This window comes from Aotus nancymaae, unplaced genomic scaffold, assembly GCF_030222135.1.
Source record: "Aotus nancymaae isolate 86718 unplaced genomic scaffold, 86718_ANA_hifiasm-v0.15.2.pri h1tg000108l, whole genome shotgun sequence".
In the NCBI taxonomy this organism is placed as follows: Eukaryota; Metazoa; Chordata; class Mammalia; order Primates; family Aotidae; genus Aotus; species Aotus nancymaae.
Window position 1 is genome coordinate 37761045 of NW_026988523.1, and position 20201 is coordinate 37781245.

The following is a 20201-nucleotide window of genomic DNA, read 5'->3' on the forward strand; positions in this document are numbered from 1 at the left end:
TTCCCATGAACATAAAATACCTCTACTTTTATTTAGTATTTTTATGGTTCTTTTATGAGAGTTTTACAGTTTTCCTTACATAGATATTGAATATATTTTGTTAGATTTGTACCTACTTCATTTTTCTTTATGCTAACAGAAATGCTACTGTGTTTTTAATTTCAAATTCTACTTGTTCATTCCTAGTGTTTAGGAATGAAATTTCATATATTAACCGTGTATCCTGCAGTCTTGCTATAATCATTTCTTAGTTCCAAGAGTTTTTCTCTTGTTGTTTTTGTTGTTGATTCTTTTGGTTTTTCTACATAAATAATTATGATATCTGTGAAAAAAGATGGTTTTATTTCTTTTTTCTCAATCTATACAGCTTTTTATTTCCTTTTCTTGTCATATTGCCTTTACTGGAACTTCCAGTACAATGTTGAAATGGAGTGGTGAGAGGGAACATCCTTGCCTTGTTCCTCATCTTGATAGGAAAGCTTGGGATTTCTCATTATTTAGTATGATGTTAGCTATAGGTTTCTTGTAGATGTCCTTCATCAGATTGATAAAGATCCCCTCTATTACGACAAATTTTTTTAAAGTCACCTCCTGAATGCTTCCCTGCTTTGAAATTTCTTCCATCAAACACCCTAAATCATCTCTCTCAAGCTCAAAGACAAAAATCTCTAAGGGAGGGGCAAAATGCCACCAGTCTCTTTGCTAAAACATAACAAGAGTCACAGAGTAACCTTTGCTCCAGTTCCCAACAAGTCTCTCATCTCCATCTGAGACCACCTCAGCCTGGATCTTATTGTTATATCTCTATCAGCATTTTTGTCAAAGCCACTCAATAAGATTCTAGGAAGTTCCAAACTTCCTCATGTTTTCTTGTCTTCTTCTGAACCTTCCAAACTGTTCCAACCTCTACCTGTTACCCAGTTCCAAAGTTGCTTCCACATTTTTAGGTATCTTTTCAGCAGTGCCCTATTCCTGGTACCAATTTACTATATTAGTCTGTTTTAATGCTGCTGATAAAGACATACCCAAGACAGGGCATTTCACAAAAGAAAGAGGCTTATTGGACTTACAGTTCCACATGGCTGGGGAGGCCTCACAATCATGATGGAAGGCAAGAAGGTGCAAGCCACATCTTAAGCGGATGGCAGCAGGCAAAGAGAGAGCTTGTGCAGGGAAACTCCCATTTTTCAAAACTATTAGATCTCAAGAGACCCATTCACTGTCATGAGAACAGCATGGGAAAGATCTGCCCTCATAATTCAATCATCTCTCACCAGGTCCCTCCTACAAAAAGTAGGAATTATGGGAGCTACAAGATGGGATTTGGGTGGGAACACAGAGTCAAACCAGTGCAGAAAGCTGTCCCGAAACATGGCAACTCCTGTCATGAGGTCCTTTGCTTCCCAAACACTGAAGTGGGGCTCCCAATGAGTTTTCCTTGTATTTCTCTTTACCCTTTACCTTAAGACCTGCTCAAAACATCAGCATAAGTGAGAAACTGAAACAATGAACACCCACATGTGTTAGTGGCTGTCATTCTAGATCCTCTTGGCTTTTTCTGATTTACTCCTGCCTTAGTGGGGTTATTCGGACAGTTTCCAAATCCAAACTTTAACTCTCTATGTTGCAGATTTGGATTAAGACAATCAGCTTTATTCTTCCCTCAGATGGCCTTGGATCATTTTCCCCTATTAGCTGTTTTGGGGATCCTTGTCCAGTCATGACCACGTTTTGCTTACAGATCAGCTAGTTGGTAATCACTGCACTGTCTACTAATTGGTACCATTCATTTGACAATTAGGGTTATGATACTTTGTAGTGCACCCACTGTTCTTTACAGAAAAAAATAAAAAACATTGCAGCACAAAGGGTTTATCAGGCCCCCTATCATTCCAGAGGTTTAGTGCTCTTCCAGAACTTTCAAGGTTTCAATCATGATATAAACTGACTATCCATAAATAATGAAGAAAGCATGAGTGATCATGAATTTAATCATCAAGTTAAGGCAGCTCAGTTATACTCAAGAGAGCAGCTAGTATGAAACTCTTTCAAATTATTTGAGGAAGGATTTATATATTCATAATGACTTTCTGCCTTTGTCAAGCTTCAGGTGTATCAGTTATCAATAACCAAGTGAATATGTAGGTACTATTTAAACAAAAACAATTTTATAGTAGACCCGCTCCTAACCAAGAGATGAAGTCAAGTTCTGGTAGCAATAGACATCTCTACAAGATCTCCTGCTTCTGCCACTCTGTGAATGGGAAAGGAGGGAGAAACCTTGGTGTTTCGCCTTTCCCACTTGACATTAAGATCCTTATTCAAGGGGCTACCAGTTTCTAATGACCTATACGTAAGTTAGCTTTGTAAGAAAGTTTTGAGTTTGAAACTCCTTTCAGCAAGTATTTGTAAGTCAAAAAAGCAAAGCAGCACTGTTTGCTATCATTTCTCCTTGTGACTGAGATTACGTTTTGCAAAGAGGAACTGTCCAGTTTCTCTTAACATCTGAAATAGAAAGCTACAAAGGTTGACAGGCGTGGCCTCGAAATTGTTTCATGATTACATAACTTCTTTCTAGTTAGGAGTTAGTACAGTGTGAGAAGGCCATCTACAATCAAGATTTTGAGTGGCTCTAACAAGTGCTGTTTTTCCTTGTTAGCTTTCATTTTCTCAGCCCTTTACAAGATTATAATAGTCTGCAGTTTAATCTTTCCAGAGCTTTACAGACAGTGATTCTGTCCTAAACAAGATAGTGACTCCAGAATTTCTGAAGACTATTTTGGAAGAACTATCCATTAAGGTGAGATTTCTGGGAAGTTCTTTAGAGAAAGATCTGGGTACTCAGTTGGTAAACACACCATTACAGTGGAGAATTAATTATGAAAGAATTGTATCAATCATATTCAGAAAACTGAGAATTGAATCCTTTACCTGTCTAGGTAGAAAATAGGTATCTTTTATTCCACCACACCTGGAGTATGAACCAAAAAATGTATCTTGTCTACAGCAAATTTTAAAATTAACTCTCAGATGTCTATTGACATAAATTGATCTTTAGAAGAGATACTTGGTTTTCTTGGCTGGAGGATGAGTAGGAAACTCGGTGACTGGGTTTGAGCCTAAGTTAAAAGACAAGACAGTCCTGTGAGAAAATTATTATGAAGTAGAATTTAGTAAAAAACAAACCAGGACATAAATCTCTCTTATATGACTTTATCTCAATTTTAGAGAGCAGGGACATGTGGCACATGTTAGATAATTTCTCAATTTTACAAGCGTTTACTCAAAAATAATCTCTACTTTTTCATGAATTGGTTTTATTTTATGCTTCATTTTATAACAAGTTTAAGAAGAAGTATTTTTCTTTTTCCAATGGTCTATGCTTTACTCAGTTACAGATAACTTTTTTCAAGGTATAATAAAAAGACAGGGAGAATCAATTATATATTACCTACTTGGGGATACATTTTGACTTTTTGTGGCTTAGTAACTGATGAATGTTTTCTAATTATTTAATGCATGCTTGAGAAGAATTTATAAATGTTGGATTCCAAATCCTATTTAAGTTAGATAAAGTTTCTTAATTAAGCTTGTTAATTATGTTTGAAAAATCTAAATCTAAGCTATTTTTTTACCTTGTTATTTCAGTAACTGAGGGAGAGAGATGGTGAAATCTCCAGCTCTAATGGTGATTTTGTTAATTTCTCATTATAGTTCTTTTGATTTCTACCATACATTTTTACATAGAATATGCATATCTAAGTATACATGTTATGTGTGTGTTTAAAGAGAAGGAAAATGTTCTATATGCTGCCTTATAGAGCAATAACAGATTATATATATTACATAATTTAATATATTATATCTTTTTACAAGTTGCATACTTTACCATTACGTAGTGAAACTATGCACTGATACTTATTGACTAAAGCCTATTTTAAACTACACTATTTTTCCTTAAAGGTCTTTCTTTAAGTTAGAGTTTGAAATACAACTTTTTCTAGCTGTTTCTCAAACTTAAGTGACCTTATAGTTTATTTGTATTTTGTCCACAACATATGACTGGATTTATTTTTAATACAAATTGAAAATGTTTCCTCTTAGTTGATGAGTTTAGTCCAGATATGTACATTCTATAAAGGTATATATCAGCTTTGCCATCTTACTTTGTTTCAATTTATAGCACTTATTCTGTGCTTTCTTCTTCTTTCTTGCCAAGTTTCTTATTTTTAAAAAATCTTTATTTTCCTTAAAGACAAACCCCTTAACAGACTCTCATATCTTCTGGTGCCCCAAACATACAACTCCAACTGTAAGAGTATGTTCATATATTTCCTGTTTTCTTCTCTTTGATTCTGGCTTTATTTATTTTTAAGATAGTAAGAACGCTAATTATTTCTTTACTCTTACTTCCCTTTTGGCCTCCAGCATTTCTTAGATTTCTTTTCATAGTAAGTAGTTCTTCACAAAGAGCTGTAGGTATGGATATTTTCACTGCCAAACTTCTAAAGCTTTGAATATAATAATTATTTTCTTTAATTGTATTAAGAAACGTAATATAAAATGTGTCATCTTAAACATTTTCAAGTGTACAGTTCAGTAGTATTAAATACATTCATATTGTTGTGCAACCAACCTCCAGAAGGCTTTTGCATCTTGCAAAACTAAAACTCAAAATCCGTTAACCAATAATTTCACCATTCCCCTTTCCTCCAGACCCTGGCAAACATCATGCTACCTTCTGTCTCTATAAATTTGAAAACTCTAACTCTTCATATATGTTTAATCGCACAATATTTATGTGCTTTTTGTGACTAGGTTTTTTCATTTCATGTTCACAAAGTTTATCCATGTTGTATTGTAGCATGTGTCAGAATATTCTTTCTTCTTAGGGTAAAATAATATTCCATATTATCTATTTACCATGAAATATATAATAAATTATACTTCTTTTTATTCATTCATCCATTGGCAGATACTTGTATTTCTTTCACATTTTTCTGTTGTGATTAATGCTGCAATGAACATAGATGTACATACATTTATTTGAGATCCCACTTTCACTTATTTTGGGAATATATCAAGAAGTGAAATTACTGAATCATATGGTAATTTTATTTTTAAGAGTAAGAATCATTTATTTTCACGGCATCTGAACCATGTTACATTTCTACCAATGAGGCACAAGGTTTCCCTTTTCTACTCATCCTCACCAACACTGGTTATTTTCTGCTGTTATTTTTTTGGCAGTACCAAAAAACTTCATCCTAGGAGCTCTGATGTTTTGTGCATGTATGTTTTTAATTGTTATATCTCGTGTTTTTTTGGTTTTGACTTGCATTTATATAAAGATTATTGATGTTGAGCATAGTTACACATGCCGATTGGACATTTGTTAGCACCTATGAAAAAATATATAGTCAAGTCCTTTATCAATTTTTATCACACTATTTGGATTCTGTTGTTGTTGGGGTTGATTTGAAGGAGTTTGCTGTATATTCTGGATAAGTACTCATCAAATATATAAATTATGAATATTTTCTCTCATTCTCTAGGTTCCCTTTCTCACTCTGTTAATTGTGTCTTTGATGTATAGAAAATTTTAATTTTGTCATAGTCTAATTTATCTCTTTTATTGTTGTGTTGTTGCCTGTGCTATCAGTGCCATATCCAAGAAATCCATTGCCAAATACAATGTCATGAAGCCTTTCCCCTTCGTTTTCGTCTGAGAGTTACGTAGTTTTAGTTCCTACCTTTATGCATTTGATCTACTTTGAGTTATGTTTTGTATATGATGTTGGTAAGGGTCCAATTTCATTATTTTATATATAGATATCCTAATTGCCTAACAGTGTTTTTGAGAAGATTGTTCTTTACTGATTAAATGAACATAACACCCATGTCAAAAATCACTTAACCATTTTTCAGGGTTTATTTCTATGCTATCTATCATATTCCATTGTTCTTTATGTCTGTCTTTATGCCAGTACCACACTGTTTTGATTACTGTGTTTTTATAATAAGTTTTGAAAGCAGGAAGTCTGAAACCTCCATGTTCTTCTTTTGAAAGATTAAAAAAGACTATTTAGAGTCTGTTTAAATTCTACATTAATTTTAAGACAAATTTTTGTGTTTGTGTAAAAAACACTTCTGGGATTTTGCATTACAGATTGCATTGCAAATTGCATTGCATATGCAATTCCTTGGGTATTGACACCTTAACAGTATTAAGTCTTAACAGTATTAAGTCTTCTAACACCTGAACACAGATACCTTCCCATGTATATTTATGACTCTTTAACTCCTTCACAATGTTGTATAATATACCTCCTTAAGTTTATTCGTATTTTACTACTTTAAGCTATTATATATGGGAAAAAAATGTTTCCTTAATTTTCTTTTTGTTCATTGTAGTGTATAGAAACACAACTGATTTGTGTGTGTTGCTTTTGATTTCTGCAACATTGCTGGATTTATCAATTTTTAGTATTTACATAGAATCTTTGGGACTTTTCACATATAAGATTACATCACCAAATTTAAAGAGAGATAATTTACCTTTTCTCTTTCTTATTTAAATATATTATATTTTCTGTTTCTTGCCTTTTTGTGTGTTTGTTTGGTTTAAACTTTCAGTAGTATCTCAAACAGAAGTGGGAAAAAAAAAGCATCCTTGTCTTTTTCCTGATCTTTCAGGAGCAAGAGAAGTGTTTTCAGTCTCTTCCCAATGGTGTAAAATGTAATATTGTTAGCTATGGTGTTTTTGTATATAGACTTTACTATGTTGAAGTGATTTTCTCCTATTCTTAGTTTATTGAGTGTTTCTAATATAAAAGGCTATTTAATTTTGTCACACGCTTTATTTTTTGCATCAGTTGAAATGATCATGTGTTTTTTTCATCTTTTATTTTGGTAATGTGGTATATTATCTTAATTGATTTTTAGAAGTGAAAAAATGATCATCCTTGTATTTTTCCTCATCTTTCAAGAATAAGAGAAATGTGGCCAAGTGCAGTGGCTAACACCTTCTCAAATCCTAGCACTTTGGGAAGCCAAGGCTGGTGGATCAACTGAGGTCAGGAGTTCAAGACCAGCCTGGCCAACATGGTGAAACCCTGTCTCTACTAAAAACACAAAATTATCCAGGCATGGTGGCACATGCCTGTAATCCCAGCTACTTTGAAGGCTGAGGCAGGAGAATTGCTTGAACCTGGGAGGCAGAGGTTGCAGTGAGCCAAGATCATGCCACTGCACTCCAGCCTGGCCATCAGAGCAAGATTCTGTCTCAAAAAGACAAAAGAAATGTTTTCAGTCTTTTACCATTAAGAGTGTTAATTGATTATTGTATGGTAAACCATCATTGCAAACCAGGAATAAACTGTAAATGGTGATGATGTATAAATAAATGTAATGTGCTATGTAATTATGTTTGCTAATATTTTGAAAAAAATGCATCGATATTCATAAGGGGTATGGTTTAGTAAATTTTATTTTTCTAGTGCCTCTATCTGGCTTTGTATTAGAGTAATGCTGGGTCATACAATGAGTTTGGAAGTGTTCTCTTCTTTTCAATTTTTTAAATTATACTTTAAGTTCTGGGGTACATGTGCAGATCTTGCAGGATTGTTACTTAGGTATACACATGCCATGGTGGTTTGCTGCCTCCATCCCCCCATCACCTACATTAGGTATTTCTCCCAATGTTATCCCTCCCCAATTTCCTCACCCCCTACTATCCCTTCCCTAGCTCCCCACCCCACAACAGGCCCAGTGTGTGATGTTCCTCTCCCTGTGTCCATGCGTTCTCATTGTTCAACACCCACCTATGAGTGAGAACATGTGATGTTTGGTTTTCTGTTGTGTCCATTTGCTGAGAATAATGGTTTCCAGATTCATCCATGTCCCTGCAAAGGACATGAACTCATTCTTTTTTATGGCTGCATAGTATTGCATGGTGCCACATTTTCTTTATCCAGTCTCTCATTGATGGGCATTTGGGTTGGTTCCAGGTCTTTGCTATTGTAAACAGTGCCATGATGAACATACGTGTGCATGTGTCTTTATAATAGAATGATTTATAGTCCTTTGCGGAACAGACCCTTTTCAAAAGAAGACATTCATGCGGCCAACAAACACATGAAAAACTGCTCATCATCACTGGTCATTAGAGAAATGCAAATCAAAACCACTTGAGATACCATCTCATGCCAGTTAAAATGGTGATCATTTAAAAATCGGGAGACAACAGATGCTGGAGAGGATGTGGAGAAATAGGAATGCTTTTACACTATTGGTCAGAGTGTAAATTAGTTCAACCATTGTCTATAATAGTGTGGCGATTCCTCAAGGATCTAGAAATAGAAATACCATTTGACTTCTTTTCAATTTTTTGAAAGACTTTGAGGAATGTTGGTCTTAATTATTCTTTAAATGTTTGGTAGAATTTACCAGTAAAACCATTTAGTCTGGACTTTTCTTGAGAGGTTTTTGATTTCTGATTCATTCTCCTTACTAGTCGTATGACTGTTCAGATTTTCTGTTTCTTTATGATTCAAAACGTGTGGGTTGTATGTTTCTAAGAATTTATCCATTTATCCATTTCATTTAGGTTATCCCACTTATTTATATATAATTGTTCAAAGTATTCTTTTATAATTTTTATTTCTGTGAAATCTGTTGTCATGTTCCCTTTTCAGTTTGCGATTTTATTATTTGAGTCTCCTTTTTCATCTATGTCAATTCAGTTAAAGTTCTGTCAGTATTTATATTTTCTGAGAACCAACTCTTGCTTTTATTAATTTTCTTTATTATTTTTCTAATTTTGATTTTATCTCTAATTTTTCTTTTTTCCTTCTTTTTGATGGCTTTGGGTTTAGTTTGTTACTTTTTCAAGTTCCATATGATGTAAAGTTGGATTGTTGATTTGAGATTCTTCTTCTTTGTAAATGTAGTTGTTTAAATCTATAAATCACCCTAACCACCATTTTCTCTGCATTTAATGAAATGATATATTGTGTTTTCATTTAATTTCTCTAAATAAGGCTTCAAATTTGACTTGTGATTCTTTGTATTTCATTGAGCATGTTGTTTATTTTCACGTTCATGAATTTTCTAGTTTTCTTTCTGTTGATTTCTAGTTTTATTCCATTGTGATTTAAAAATACACTCTGCATGATTTCAAACATTTAACATTTATTAACATTTGTCTGATGTTCTAATTTGTGGTATATTTTGGGATAATGTTCCATATGTTCGTGTGAAAAACATGTATTCTACTGTTGTTGGCTTTACTGTTTTGGCTATATCCGTTAGATATAATTGGTCTATAAGTGGTCCATAATGTTTGTCAATATTTCTTTTTTCTTATTTATCTTCTGTCAGGTTGTTCTATCCATTATTGAAAGCGGAAGATTAAAGTCTCTTACCATTACTTTAGAGTTGTCTATTTCTCCCTTCAATTCTGTAAATGTTTGTTTCATATATTAGGAGCTCTGATGTTTTGTGCATGAATGTTTTTTATTGTTATATCTTCTAGATGAATTGGCCCTTTTATCACTATGTAATGTTCTTTGTCTCTTATAACAGTTTTTGACTGTTTTTATTTTATCTGATACTAGTATAGCAAACTCTTCTCTCTTTTCTTTACTATTTCAATGGAATATATTTTTTATTCTATCTTTGTCCTTAGATCTCTAAAATTAGTCTCTTGTATGCAACATGTAGTTGGATCCCCTGCTTTTAAATTCATTGTGTCATATATATATATACACACACACACACACACACACATATATGATTTTAATATATGCTTTTTGACTAGTAAGTTTAAACCACTTACATTTGAACTAATTATTGATAAGGAAGAACTGAGAACTTACTGTTGCCTTTCTTATTTGTCTTCTGTATGTTTTAATAGGTTTTTGTCTCTCATGCCTCTCTTAATGCCTCCTTTGTGTTGATATTTTCTGTAGTAAAACATTTTTATTTTCTTCTATTCCGTTTGTGTATATCCTACAGATATCTTTGTGGTTATCATCAGGTTGCATATGCCATTCTAAAGTTATAGCAATCTATTTTTAACTGACACCAACTTAGTTTCAATCATATGCCAAATATTTGCTCCTTTACAGCTCCCCAAACATATTTTAGGTTATTAATGTCACAAATTGCATTTATATATTATGTATCAATTAACATTGATTTATAAATTGTTTTGCTTTCATGTTTTAAATCTTATAAAATAATAGTGATTACAAATCAAAATAGCAAAAGTCAGGTTTTTATATTTATGTATATATTTACTTTTCATGGAGAACTTTTATTTTTGTATGAGTTTTAGTTAATGTCTAGCATCCTTGTGTTTCAGCTTGAAGAAATCCCTTTAGTATTTCTTTTAGGGCAGATATAGTGGTAATGAAATCCTTAAGCTTATGTTTATCTGGGAATGTCTTAATTTTTCTCATTTATGATTGGCAGGTTTCCCAGATACAGTATTTTTGATGGACAGACTTTCCTTTAAACACTTAAAATGTACTGTCCCAGTACCTTCTGGTCTACAAAGAATTTGCTGACAAATGTGCCATAATCTTATTGAAGATTTCTTGTATATAATGAGTTGCCTTCTTCTTGCTGCTTTTTAAATGATTTTCTTTTTGTCTTTGAGTTTTGGTAATTTGATAATAATGCATCATAGTGTAAGTTTTTTTGAGTTTATCATGGTTGCAGCTTATTTGATTTCTTGTATCTGTACATTTTGTCCTTTCTCAAATTTGGAAAGTTTTCAGTCCTTATTCACTCAAATAATTTTGTTATTCCTTTCTATTTTTCATCACCTTTTCAGACTTACATAATGCATCTATTGTCCCACTTGATGATGTACTATAAGTCATTTAAGTTCTGTTCATTTTCCTTCAAATGTTTTTAGAAATTTTGTTCCTCAGCCTTGATAATTACACATGACCTGTCTTCAACCTCACTGATTTTTCTGCCTATTGGCATGTGCTGAGAAACTCCGCTAGTGAATTTTACAACGCAGTCAATGTGTTTTTCAGCTTCAGAATTTATGGGATGTTTTTCTGGTAATTTCCGTCTTTATGCTATATTCTCATTCTGTTTATAAATTATTTCCTAATTTTATTTAGTTGTCTGTGCATATTTTCCTTTAACTCATTGATTATATTTAAGAATGTTGTTTTAGTCTTTGACAAGAAAGTCTGAGGGCTGTGTTCATTTAGAGAAAGTTTTTGGAGATTCATTTTTTTCTTTTAAATTGACCACGTTTACCTGTTTGTTTGAATACCTTTGGTCGAAAACTGGACATTTGCAAAAACAGCTCCTTCTCAACTGTTCTTAACTGGCACCATTCAGGGGAGGACTTTCACTCTGCAGCTAAGTGTGAAATCTAAACATTCTCTAAGGCCTGTATGGACATGTGTCTTGCCGGGGCTTATGTGTATACATTTTTTAAATAATTCTCTCGTATACACACTGCTTTTATTCTATAATTTTACTAAGAGCCATACCTGCCTCTTTTCATGACCTTAGATGTTCTACTGTATTCCTCTATCCATAAAGAAACATACTTGGTTGTCTAACAAAAATCCTTTAGTAAAAGTAAGACTAGCTGGAAGTAAATAATCACTACAAAAAAAATGGGCAAAAAAATAAATGCTGCAATTCCACACTAGAAAGCAGATAGGAGTACAGCAAAATGACAATTTTAGAAATGCATAAGACACAGAGAACAAGTCCTAAGTCCCAGGGAGACAAAACGCTAATGAGAGCTGATTAGAGAAGAGCCAAGAGGAACTACAGTTTGGTCCACAACTCGGAACTGTAGTGCTGTGGCAGAAGGTTATTCATATAAGGTAAGCAGCTGCAGACCATTTATACTTAGACCATTTCGATCATCGTGAGTGTGGGAAGAGTCAGGAACCAAGAGGCAGGCATTGAGGGGTAGGCTCCAGCCCCAGTAAAGTATCAGAAGAGGAACCAGGGACTTTGACACCACAGAACCCACACTGTAAACACTGCAACAATTACCTGTTTCCAAACATCATTTCACCACGTTCACCTCTGACCCAACTCAGCAATCAACATTAAAAGGGAAGAACTTCACAATTTCCTAATAAAGCAAGTTTTGATCCATTGTTCACAGTGACACATCTGGTAACTTAGTTCCTTTTTCTCATACACATCCAAGGACAACGTTTTGGCCTGGCCACTCACTCACAAAAGCACGTCTCATTTTTTAAAATTGTCTGCGTAAATGTTTAATGTTGTGTGTCTTTTTACTTTACAGGCCAAGCTATGACTTCAGAAATGGTGAATGAATACAAGAAAATTGTTTTGCTGAAAGGATTCGAGAACATGGATAATTATCATTTTACAACAATTAAGTCCTTACTGGCCTGTGATTTAGGACTAACTTCAAAAATGCAAGAGGAATACAACAGAATTCAGATTTTAGATTTGATGGTAAAAAAGTTCCCAGGTGTTGCCTGTGTCGACAAACTAATAGAACTGGCTAGAGATATGCCACCACTTAAAAACGTTGTTAATGAGCTTCGAAAAGAGAAGTCAAAAGGTAATAGGAAAAACCTTGCATATGGCTACACTGCCCTGAGTCTCCCCAGTCTTGAGTAGAAACCCACCTTGGTCATAGTTGGCACATCCTTTTCCCAAGTCATAACTCAGCAGTCATGGCAATGTTGGCACCTCAGAGACTGACCAGTTGGCAATTTAGAGCATTCTGTTTCATATAAAAGAGACTGATATATTTAGAAAAATATATTTGGGGTACGGATAAAAAACCAAAGACAGGGATTTAATAAGAAGCCAAGGTTTTCAGTAAATTAGAAATGTCAGAAAATGAAAACAACTACTTTTTAAAATGTAGTTTATTTGAAATATTTGTATTTAACCAATTTACACAGCAAATAGTTCTATTAAGAGATGTGTAGACTTTTTCCACTTAATAAATCACTGGCATTTTTTTAAAATTCAAAAGCCAGTATCAGCACTTTGCCAAATTACAATTCAGATCACATCTCCTTTCACGTCATATTTCTGCCATTTGAACAGATATTGCACAGCACATGACCAACCTGTCAGCATCATGAAAGCCTTAGATCTTTAAAAGAAATGGTAGGAGAACAAGGCTGAGAAAGAGTTGACTGAGGCACATGGAGTTCAGAGGACAGGAAGCATGTTCTCACTGCGCAGGGAAGAGTGAGGAAAGCACTGAGGAGAATGAGACAGCGCCTGTGCCTACGTGCTGCTGTTGGCCTCCTAGCAGCCAGGCTGGGGTGATGCAGTAGAGGTAACGGGCATATCTGAATTCTCATGCAGGAGCTGACAGCAGGTAGTATTGAAACTGCTTCCGCTGTCTTAGATAAGCTATTTCAGTCTAGATCAGTCTAGGGTTATTGTGCCCCTTTTCTTTTGTCAGTTGCTAAGAAAATGAAAGCAAAAGAAATAACCCCAATGAAAAAAGGAAAACAGGAAAAAGTGGGTCCTGCGGCACCTGCACCCACCACAAGAAACACGCTCACATCTGAGGGAGGAGAGAAGATTCCTGTAGCTCAGGTAAGCCTGAGAAAGAGGAGCAGGATCAAAGTCCCACAGAAGATTCTCTGCTATGGCATGTGGCTCTTCATTAGTATCTCAACACAGATTTACCAAATTAGTAATTGTGGATCATCTTTGTAATAGGTAAAGAGCTAGGTGTCATAAAAATGTAATAAAAAAATTTCTGTGACATAAGTATATTAACTCCATTATAAAAATGGGATAATAATCATGTGTGATATATATCTTGCCCATGCTTATACAAATCTAGATTTTCTCATTCCAAGTCTGATGCTCTTCTCATCACACCTTGGTGGTGATAAGAGTAATGCATCTGTTGAAATCATCCATTTCCTTTGTAGTGCAACAATCTACGTCCAATATTATCTATCCTCCACATCTTCTAGTGAGAGGTTGTAATTCCCTGGATTTTCCAAGGACATTCCATCCAATATAAATAGAACTTACTATGATTTAGTGAAAATTTGCTCTGCTTCTTTTGATACTAAACCCCATTAACAGGAAAATTAAACTGCTTTCAGAAAAGAAAAATTCCTATCAAAGAAAAGACTGGAGTCAAAAGGAACAAGGTGACCCAGGAGCAGAGTCAGCCCCCGCATCCCTCAGGAGCCAGCCCATCTGAAGCTATGGGCCATCCCCCAGCACCCCAGACCCCATCGTCAGCTCCATCCAACACTTCGTTTACTCAGGTACACACTCTTCCTGGTCCTCTTCTCCAATATTTTTTAACCCAGTAACAGTGCATTCCACTTTACTATTGTTACTCTTACGCATAACTCTTCCTGTTACTGATTTGCTGTGGGAAAACTGTTTTCTACATTATGGTAACTTGTTCACATTGGTGAGAAGCCACATCTAAGTAAAGTCCAATTACCCACAGGGGATCACTGTGTGTAAAACACCAGGAAAGACCACTAAGCATTTCTGGTCTGTGCAGGTAGATACTTTGGCTCCTAGTATTAGTACATACAGCCCATGGCTCATCTTTGCTTCCCACACTTCCTACTACAGATCGGGCAATGTTCTCTTCAGAAGTGTTCTGCTACAACTCAAATAGACCAGGCCACTGTGGGGAGAGGACATTAGAGATAAACAAACCTCTCCTTTTGTTGTTGTTAGCATTCTAGCCACTGTGAAATGCTGTCTACATACTTGAGAGCATAACTCTAACCAGAAATCCTCTGCCTGAGACTACTTATATGCTGAGCCAGGCCAAGCCAAATCTTTCCACTTGTAACAGCACTATTTCTTGGGAAGAAACAAAGGAATCGGGCCATCAAAATGGCAGAGTACAGTAGTGATAATTAGAATTTCTTAATGTTTGAGATTAGTGGTGGGCATGGTCCTTCGTTTTTAATGCTATCCAAGGTGTTTTCAGTTTTTGGATTGTCTTTGGTAATTTAAGTAAGTAGAGGAGATATTTGGATTTGTTATTATATTCTAATCTTTCTTTAAAGTTTCTTCACAACAATGCTTTCATCATCTACTGCTCTAAGTTGTTCATGCAGAAGATCATGCTTTGCTTCAGGAAGATTATTCTGAGTCAATGAGGGTGATCTCATTTCCAAGCCTGTTGTCTGCTTCCTTAAACTTTCACTAGCTAAACTACACCAGCTCATGTGCCTTTCCTTTCTGTCCAGCAATTCCTGTCTATTCTAGTCCCCAGCTCCAAATATCTGTGAAAGTTTTTGGGTTGAAAGCTCTGCAGAGTCACTCATGTAGAGTGACTTTGTATTCCTGCTCAAAGTTTTAAGTTTATTTTCTTGTGTCTGCCCAACACAGAATCAGAAAACCCAGGCCCTATGTCAGGTGGATGCAAGAAGAAATGTTCTCCAGAAGGGCCCATTGACAGTGATGGTACTGAAAGCAACAGAGCCATTTAAATATGAGTCCCCAGAAAAAGAGAAAAGCACAATGTTTCATGCTACAGTGGCAAGTAAGACTCAGTTTTTTCAAGTGAAAGTCTTCAATACCGACTTGAAAGAGAAATTCATGAAGAGGAAGGTCATTACCATATCTGATTATTTTGAATGTAAAGGAATAATGGAAATAAATGAAGCATCATCTGTGTCTGAAATTGATCAAAATTTTGAGGTCCCAAACAGAATTATCAAAGGAGCAAATAAAACTCCCAAGATCAATCATCTTCATAAGCAAGCATCTGGAACAATAGTGTATGGGTTGTTTGTGTTAAAAAAGGTAATCCCTTAATTTTGTTTTAATTTTCTCTACCATTACTTGGAACTAAATGTCTTAATTTGCCAGACATTGCTTACTGTCTGAATACTGGAACACAACAATTTATATTGACTAGAGATAGTGATGAAGTTGTCACACAAAATAGGCAATAGGACTAACTGACTTATTAAGTTTCTTACACCAAAATAAATGTAAGGACTTTGAGTTAGTAAGAAATATTGGCAATAATAATCTCTTGTCAGCCACAATGAGCTAGGACAATACAGGGTCTAAATCAATAGGCTCAAGCTAATAACATCATTTCTTTCAGCTCTATTCCAATGGGCACTCATAATTTTACTTTGAATTTTGATATACTTATTTTGAATAATGAATTGTGCTACCAAGGTTGAATTCTGGTGGTGACATACATTTGGAGTTACAAGTGGATCGGCTGGTATGCTCATAAATGCAAATACATTTAACAGCTATCCATATAATCTAAACATTTGTGCTGTTGCTCTTCTATCTTATGTATTCATTTATTTATGAAGATAGCACTAAACAACTGAGAAATATTGAATTCCATGATACTTAAAAGATAAAGCAATTTCATCCTATTATTTACAAAAAAGAGAAAAAGGTTAATTAAAAGACACAGAATTTTATTGATATGTTCATGTCCAAATTCAAGATGCTATTTAGGATAATGCATTCCATCCCTTTCTCCACTCTAAAACATCACACATTTCTGTGAATTCAACTCACATTTTATATGATTGACTGCTTTATAACCCTATATACATGTCTTTCAAGATAGCCCCTTAAATTTACCCCCACATTTTCTCACACTCTTTTTAAGAGATCTTGCTTAGAAATGCAATTACAGAATTGATGAGTAATAGCTTAAGTGTGTGAGACATTATAAATTGAGGGAGCTAGGTCAAAGGCGACAAGATATTGGTAAAGATAAGTAATGAGGAAGCCTGAAAAACAATAAATGATTGTGTTATAGAAGTTTTTTCCTTTAAAATTCCTCATAACCTGAAGTAACTCAGGAGTGGAAAACCAAATATTGTATGTGCTCACTTATAAGTGGGAGCTAAGCTGCAAGTATACAAAAACATAAAAACATACAGAGTGATAGAACAAACTTTCAAGACTCGGAAGGGGGAAGCTGGGAGGGTGGTGAGGGACACAAACCTATATATTGGGTACAATATACACTATTTGGTTGATGGGTACACTAATATCTCAGAATTCACCATTATATGATTAATCCATGCAACCCAAAACCATTTGTACCCCAAAAGCTATCGAAATTTGTAAAAAGTAAAATAATAATAAAGTGAAAGTCCTCATAATCAACTGAATGAATAATTGTGGAAAGCATACATTTGTTTTTCCATAGGACCAGGAGCCAAGAAGTTCTACAGGAATTTTTGATTCCTCTGTATCTAGGTGCTCCATTAACTCTCAGCTGATCTGAAGGTGGTAGCAGGAGAGAAAGAAGAAAATATTTTTCGTTGTACAATTGCAAGAAGAAAAATACCTTGAGCAGGAAAAGCAAAATTAAAAAAAAGCCAGATAATCAAAAGAGGCCTTGTGAGATGGCAGGCCAAGCCACATGTATGATCTGTACCTGTCATTGCTGTCATGCACATTGCATTAACTTTGTCATGAGGCTCTTCTTCATGTGTATGATACTAACAATACTCTCAGAAACAGGATGTTCATCTTCTTTTGCAGAAAACAGTACACAAGAAGAACACAATCTATGAAATACAGGATAATACAGGAACCATGGATGTCGTGGGGAATGGAAAATGGCACAATATCAAATGTGAGGAAGGAGATAAGCTTCGACTCTTCTGCTTTCAACTGAGAACAATTGACTACAAGCTGAAACTGATGTGTGGAATTCACAGTTTCATTAAGGTGGGAACTGGATAGAGGAGAATGAGTTTGCTAAAAAGGCAATAATTTTGTTTAGGCTTTGGAAAACCCCAGATTCTTCATGTGTTACTCAGACAGTCCAGCGGGTGGAAGGAGAACCTAAACAATGCCCATGCACTCATTTCTAAGTGGAGGATTTTAAAAAAGATATTAAGGTAAAGGCATTCATATAGCTATAGAAAGGATATAATACTGTGTTAATTGATTTAAAGATGTGTGTAGTGTAATCCCAGCACTTTGGGAGACCGAGGCGGGCGGATCACGAGGTCAAGAGATCGAGACCATCCTCACCATGATGAAACCCTGTCTCTACTAAAAAAAAAAAACTACAAAAAATAAATTAGCCGGGTGTGGTGGCACGTGCCTGTAGTCCCAGCTACTCAGGAGGCTGAGGCGGAAGAATCACTTGAACCCAGGAGGCGGAAGTTGCAGTGAGCCACTGCACTCCAGCCTGGAGACACAGCAAGACTCCGTCTCAAAAAAAAAAAAAAAAAAGATGTGTGTAGGTGCAGGGAACATCTGGCTCAAGAGCAAGGGCTTTGAATAAGACAGATGTGATTTTAAGCTTGGATTTTAACAAGCACTAGTTGGCTGATATTGGGGAAATAGTTTTATTGGTCCTCTAAAATAATGGAAGTCTCCACTTCAGGATGTTTTAAACATTGAGGCAATACATACATATTAATTGTGTCACAGTCTGGCACATCATAATAAACTGATCTGTGGTAGATAGTATTTTTTTTAGGATGGTAAAGACATTGGGATAACTTTTAGGCAAAGGAAATGACACATGAAAATTCCAGAAGTGTGACACTGCATAATGAGTTCTGTACAAATGAAATTCAGTAGATGCAGAAGACTGTGGGACCAAAATATTTTTAAAAAGGCCGGGGAGGTGGGGAGTGCCAAGGCCCAGAGACAAAAAAGAAGCAGAAGTATGTCTTTTTCAAAAGTAAATTAATGAGAACTTCATTGTTGAAAATACATTAAAAATTGAAATAAAATTACACTGAAGGATGCCTGATCACTTTGACATTTTAGCAAAAAATACTCCAGTGATGATCTATGGAGTTGCATTACAGAGAGATTAGGCATGGGGCAGAGATATCTATTAGAAGTAGTGTGCTGGAGTTCACTCATATCCTTACTAAAGAGAGCTTATTGTTGGAGATTCAGGAATTAAACGTGGTCATTTGAAATCATCCATGTGAAAAGATGTATACCACCAGACTGCAAATGTTACAAATCGAAACTTTTTAAAAATTGGGCAGTTGGTTAATCAGGACACCACAGAAGTTTATTTCAAAAATCTGTTTAGGAAGGAAAAAGACAAATAGGGATTAGTTAATGGAAAGAAAATGAGTTTTTTGAAGGTAGATCTTCATAACTTTGTGACTAATGAGCTTTCATAGAGGAGGAGAATGTAGCCAATGGGAAGAAAAGATATGGAAGGTGAAAGGAGAACTATAAACAGAGCTTCAATTCAAGATCTAGGGTCTCACTCTATCTTTCTTATCTCTCTTTAAAGGTCATCAAGACCAAGAAAAACAAGAAGGACCAATGAATATTAACTGAAATCTGCAAGCTGCAATGCAACAAACAACTTCTGCTTAAAACAATTGTTGTTAATAACTGTGATTGTGTAAATGTTCAGTAACACATTTAAATAATGGATTTAGTAGATATATTCTAGCATATTAAGGGCATTTATATCTAAGTTATAGATTAGGTTGCTTTCTGGATTAAAATTTTCTTATAGGCTTGCATTTTTTTTTTAGATATTACATTTTGCACTTAACGACATTCATAAGGTAAAAAATACAATATCTTTTTTTGAAGGACATTATTTTCCCAAAGTGTTGTATCTGTTCCCTTAAGGTCAGTAGTGAGCTGCTTGAGGCTGAATGCTTTGTACACTGTGAAGCACATTAAGGAGATGGGGAGAGACACACAGGGCCTTATCAACACTGGAGTCTATATCCAGAGGATAAGACCCCAATAAAAGCTATGCCTAAATTTATGTAGCCCACACTTAAATGAACAAACACTGTGGCCTAGGGAAGTAGTAGACCTAGAGGAAAGGATTCCTTTATGCAATTATGTCCTCCAGAAGGGGCCCATTTGGGTAATTGGTTTCTCTGAAGGGGACAACATTGGTGATTTGCATAATGATACCAATATATGCAAGACATATTCCCTTCCTTAGTGTGGATTATCAAATCCATCATACGCCATTTATCTGATTTGTAGATACACATGTATTCAAAATTAGAGCACTAAAAGCATAAAACATACATTAGCAGATCTGAGGGGAGAAATATACAGCAATGTAATAGTAGGAAACTTCAGTACTCACAATAATGAAGAGATTATCCAGGCAGTTATTCAATAAGAAAATAGCAGACATTAACAATTCCATACACCAATGGACCTAACAGATATAAACAGAACATTCCACACAACAGCATCAAAATACA

The 20201-nt window shown here is 35.0% G+C and overlaps 1 protein-coding gene across 1 annotated transcript; it reads left to right on the top strand.

The window, feature by feature from the left end:
• The first annotated feature begins 2572 nt into the window (after window positions 1–2572).
• On the top strand, window positions 2573–19567 carry MNDA (myeloid cell nuclear differentiation antigen). Its single transcript, XM_012449738.2, has 7 exons — window positions 2573–2800; window positions 12302–12586; window positions 13451–13587; window positions 14112–14279; window positions 15373–15789; window positions 17518–17706; window positions 19253–19567. Exons 2-7 carry the CDS (start codon window positions 12310–12312, stop codon window positions 19286–19288), a joined length of 1224 nt encoding a protein of 407 aa, XP_012305161.2. The 5' UTR covers window positions 2573–2800; window positions 12302–12309; the 3' UTR covers window positions 19289–19567.
• The last annotated feature ends 634 nt before the right edge of the window (window positions 19568–20201 follow it).

Coding starts and splice junctions, on each gene's coding strand:
- MNDA (XM_012449738.2), top strand. CDS start 12,310: ATGACTTCAGAAATGGTGAATGAATACAAGAAAATTGTTTTGCTGAAA. Junction 13,588..14,111: donor AGAAGATTCCTGTAGCTCAG/GTAAGCCTGAGA, acceptor AACTGCTTTCAG/AAAAGAAAAATTCCTATCAA. Junction 14,280..15,372: donor CCAACACTTCGTTTACTCAG/GTACACACTCTT, acceptor TGCCCAACACAG/AATCAGAAAACCCAGGCCCT.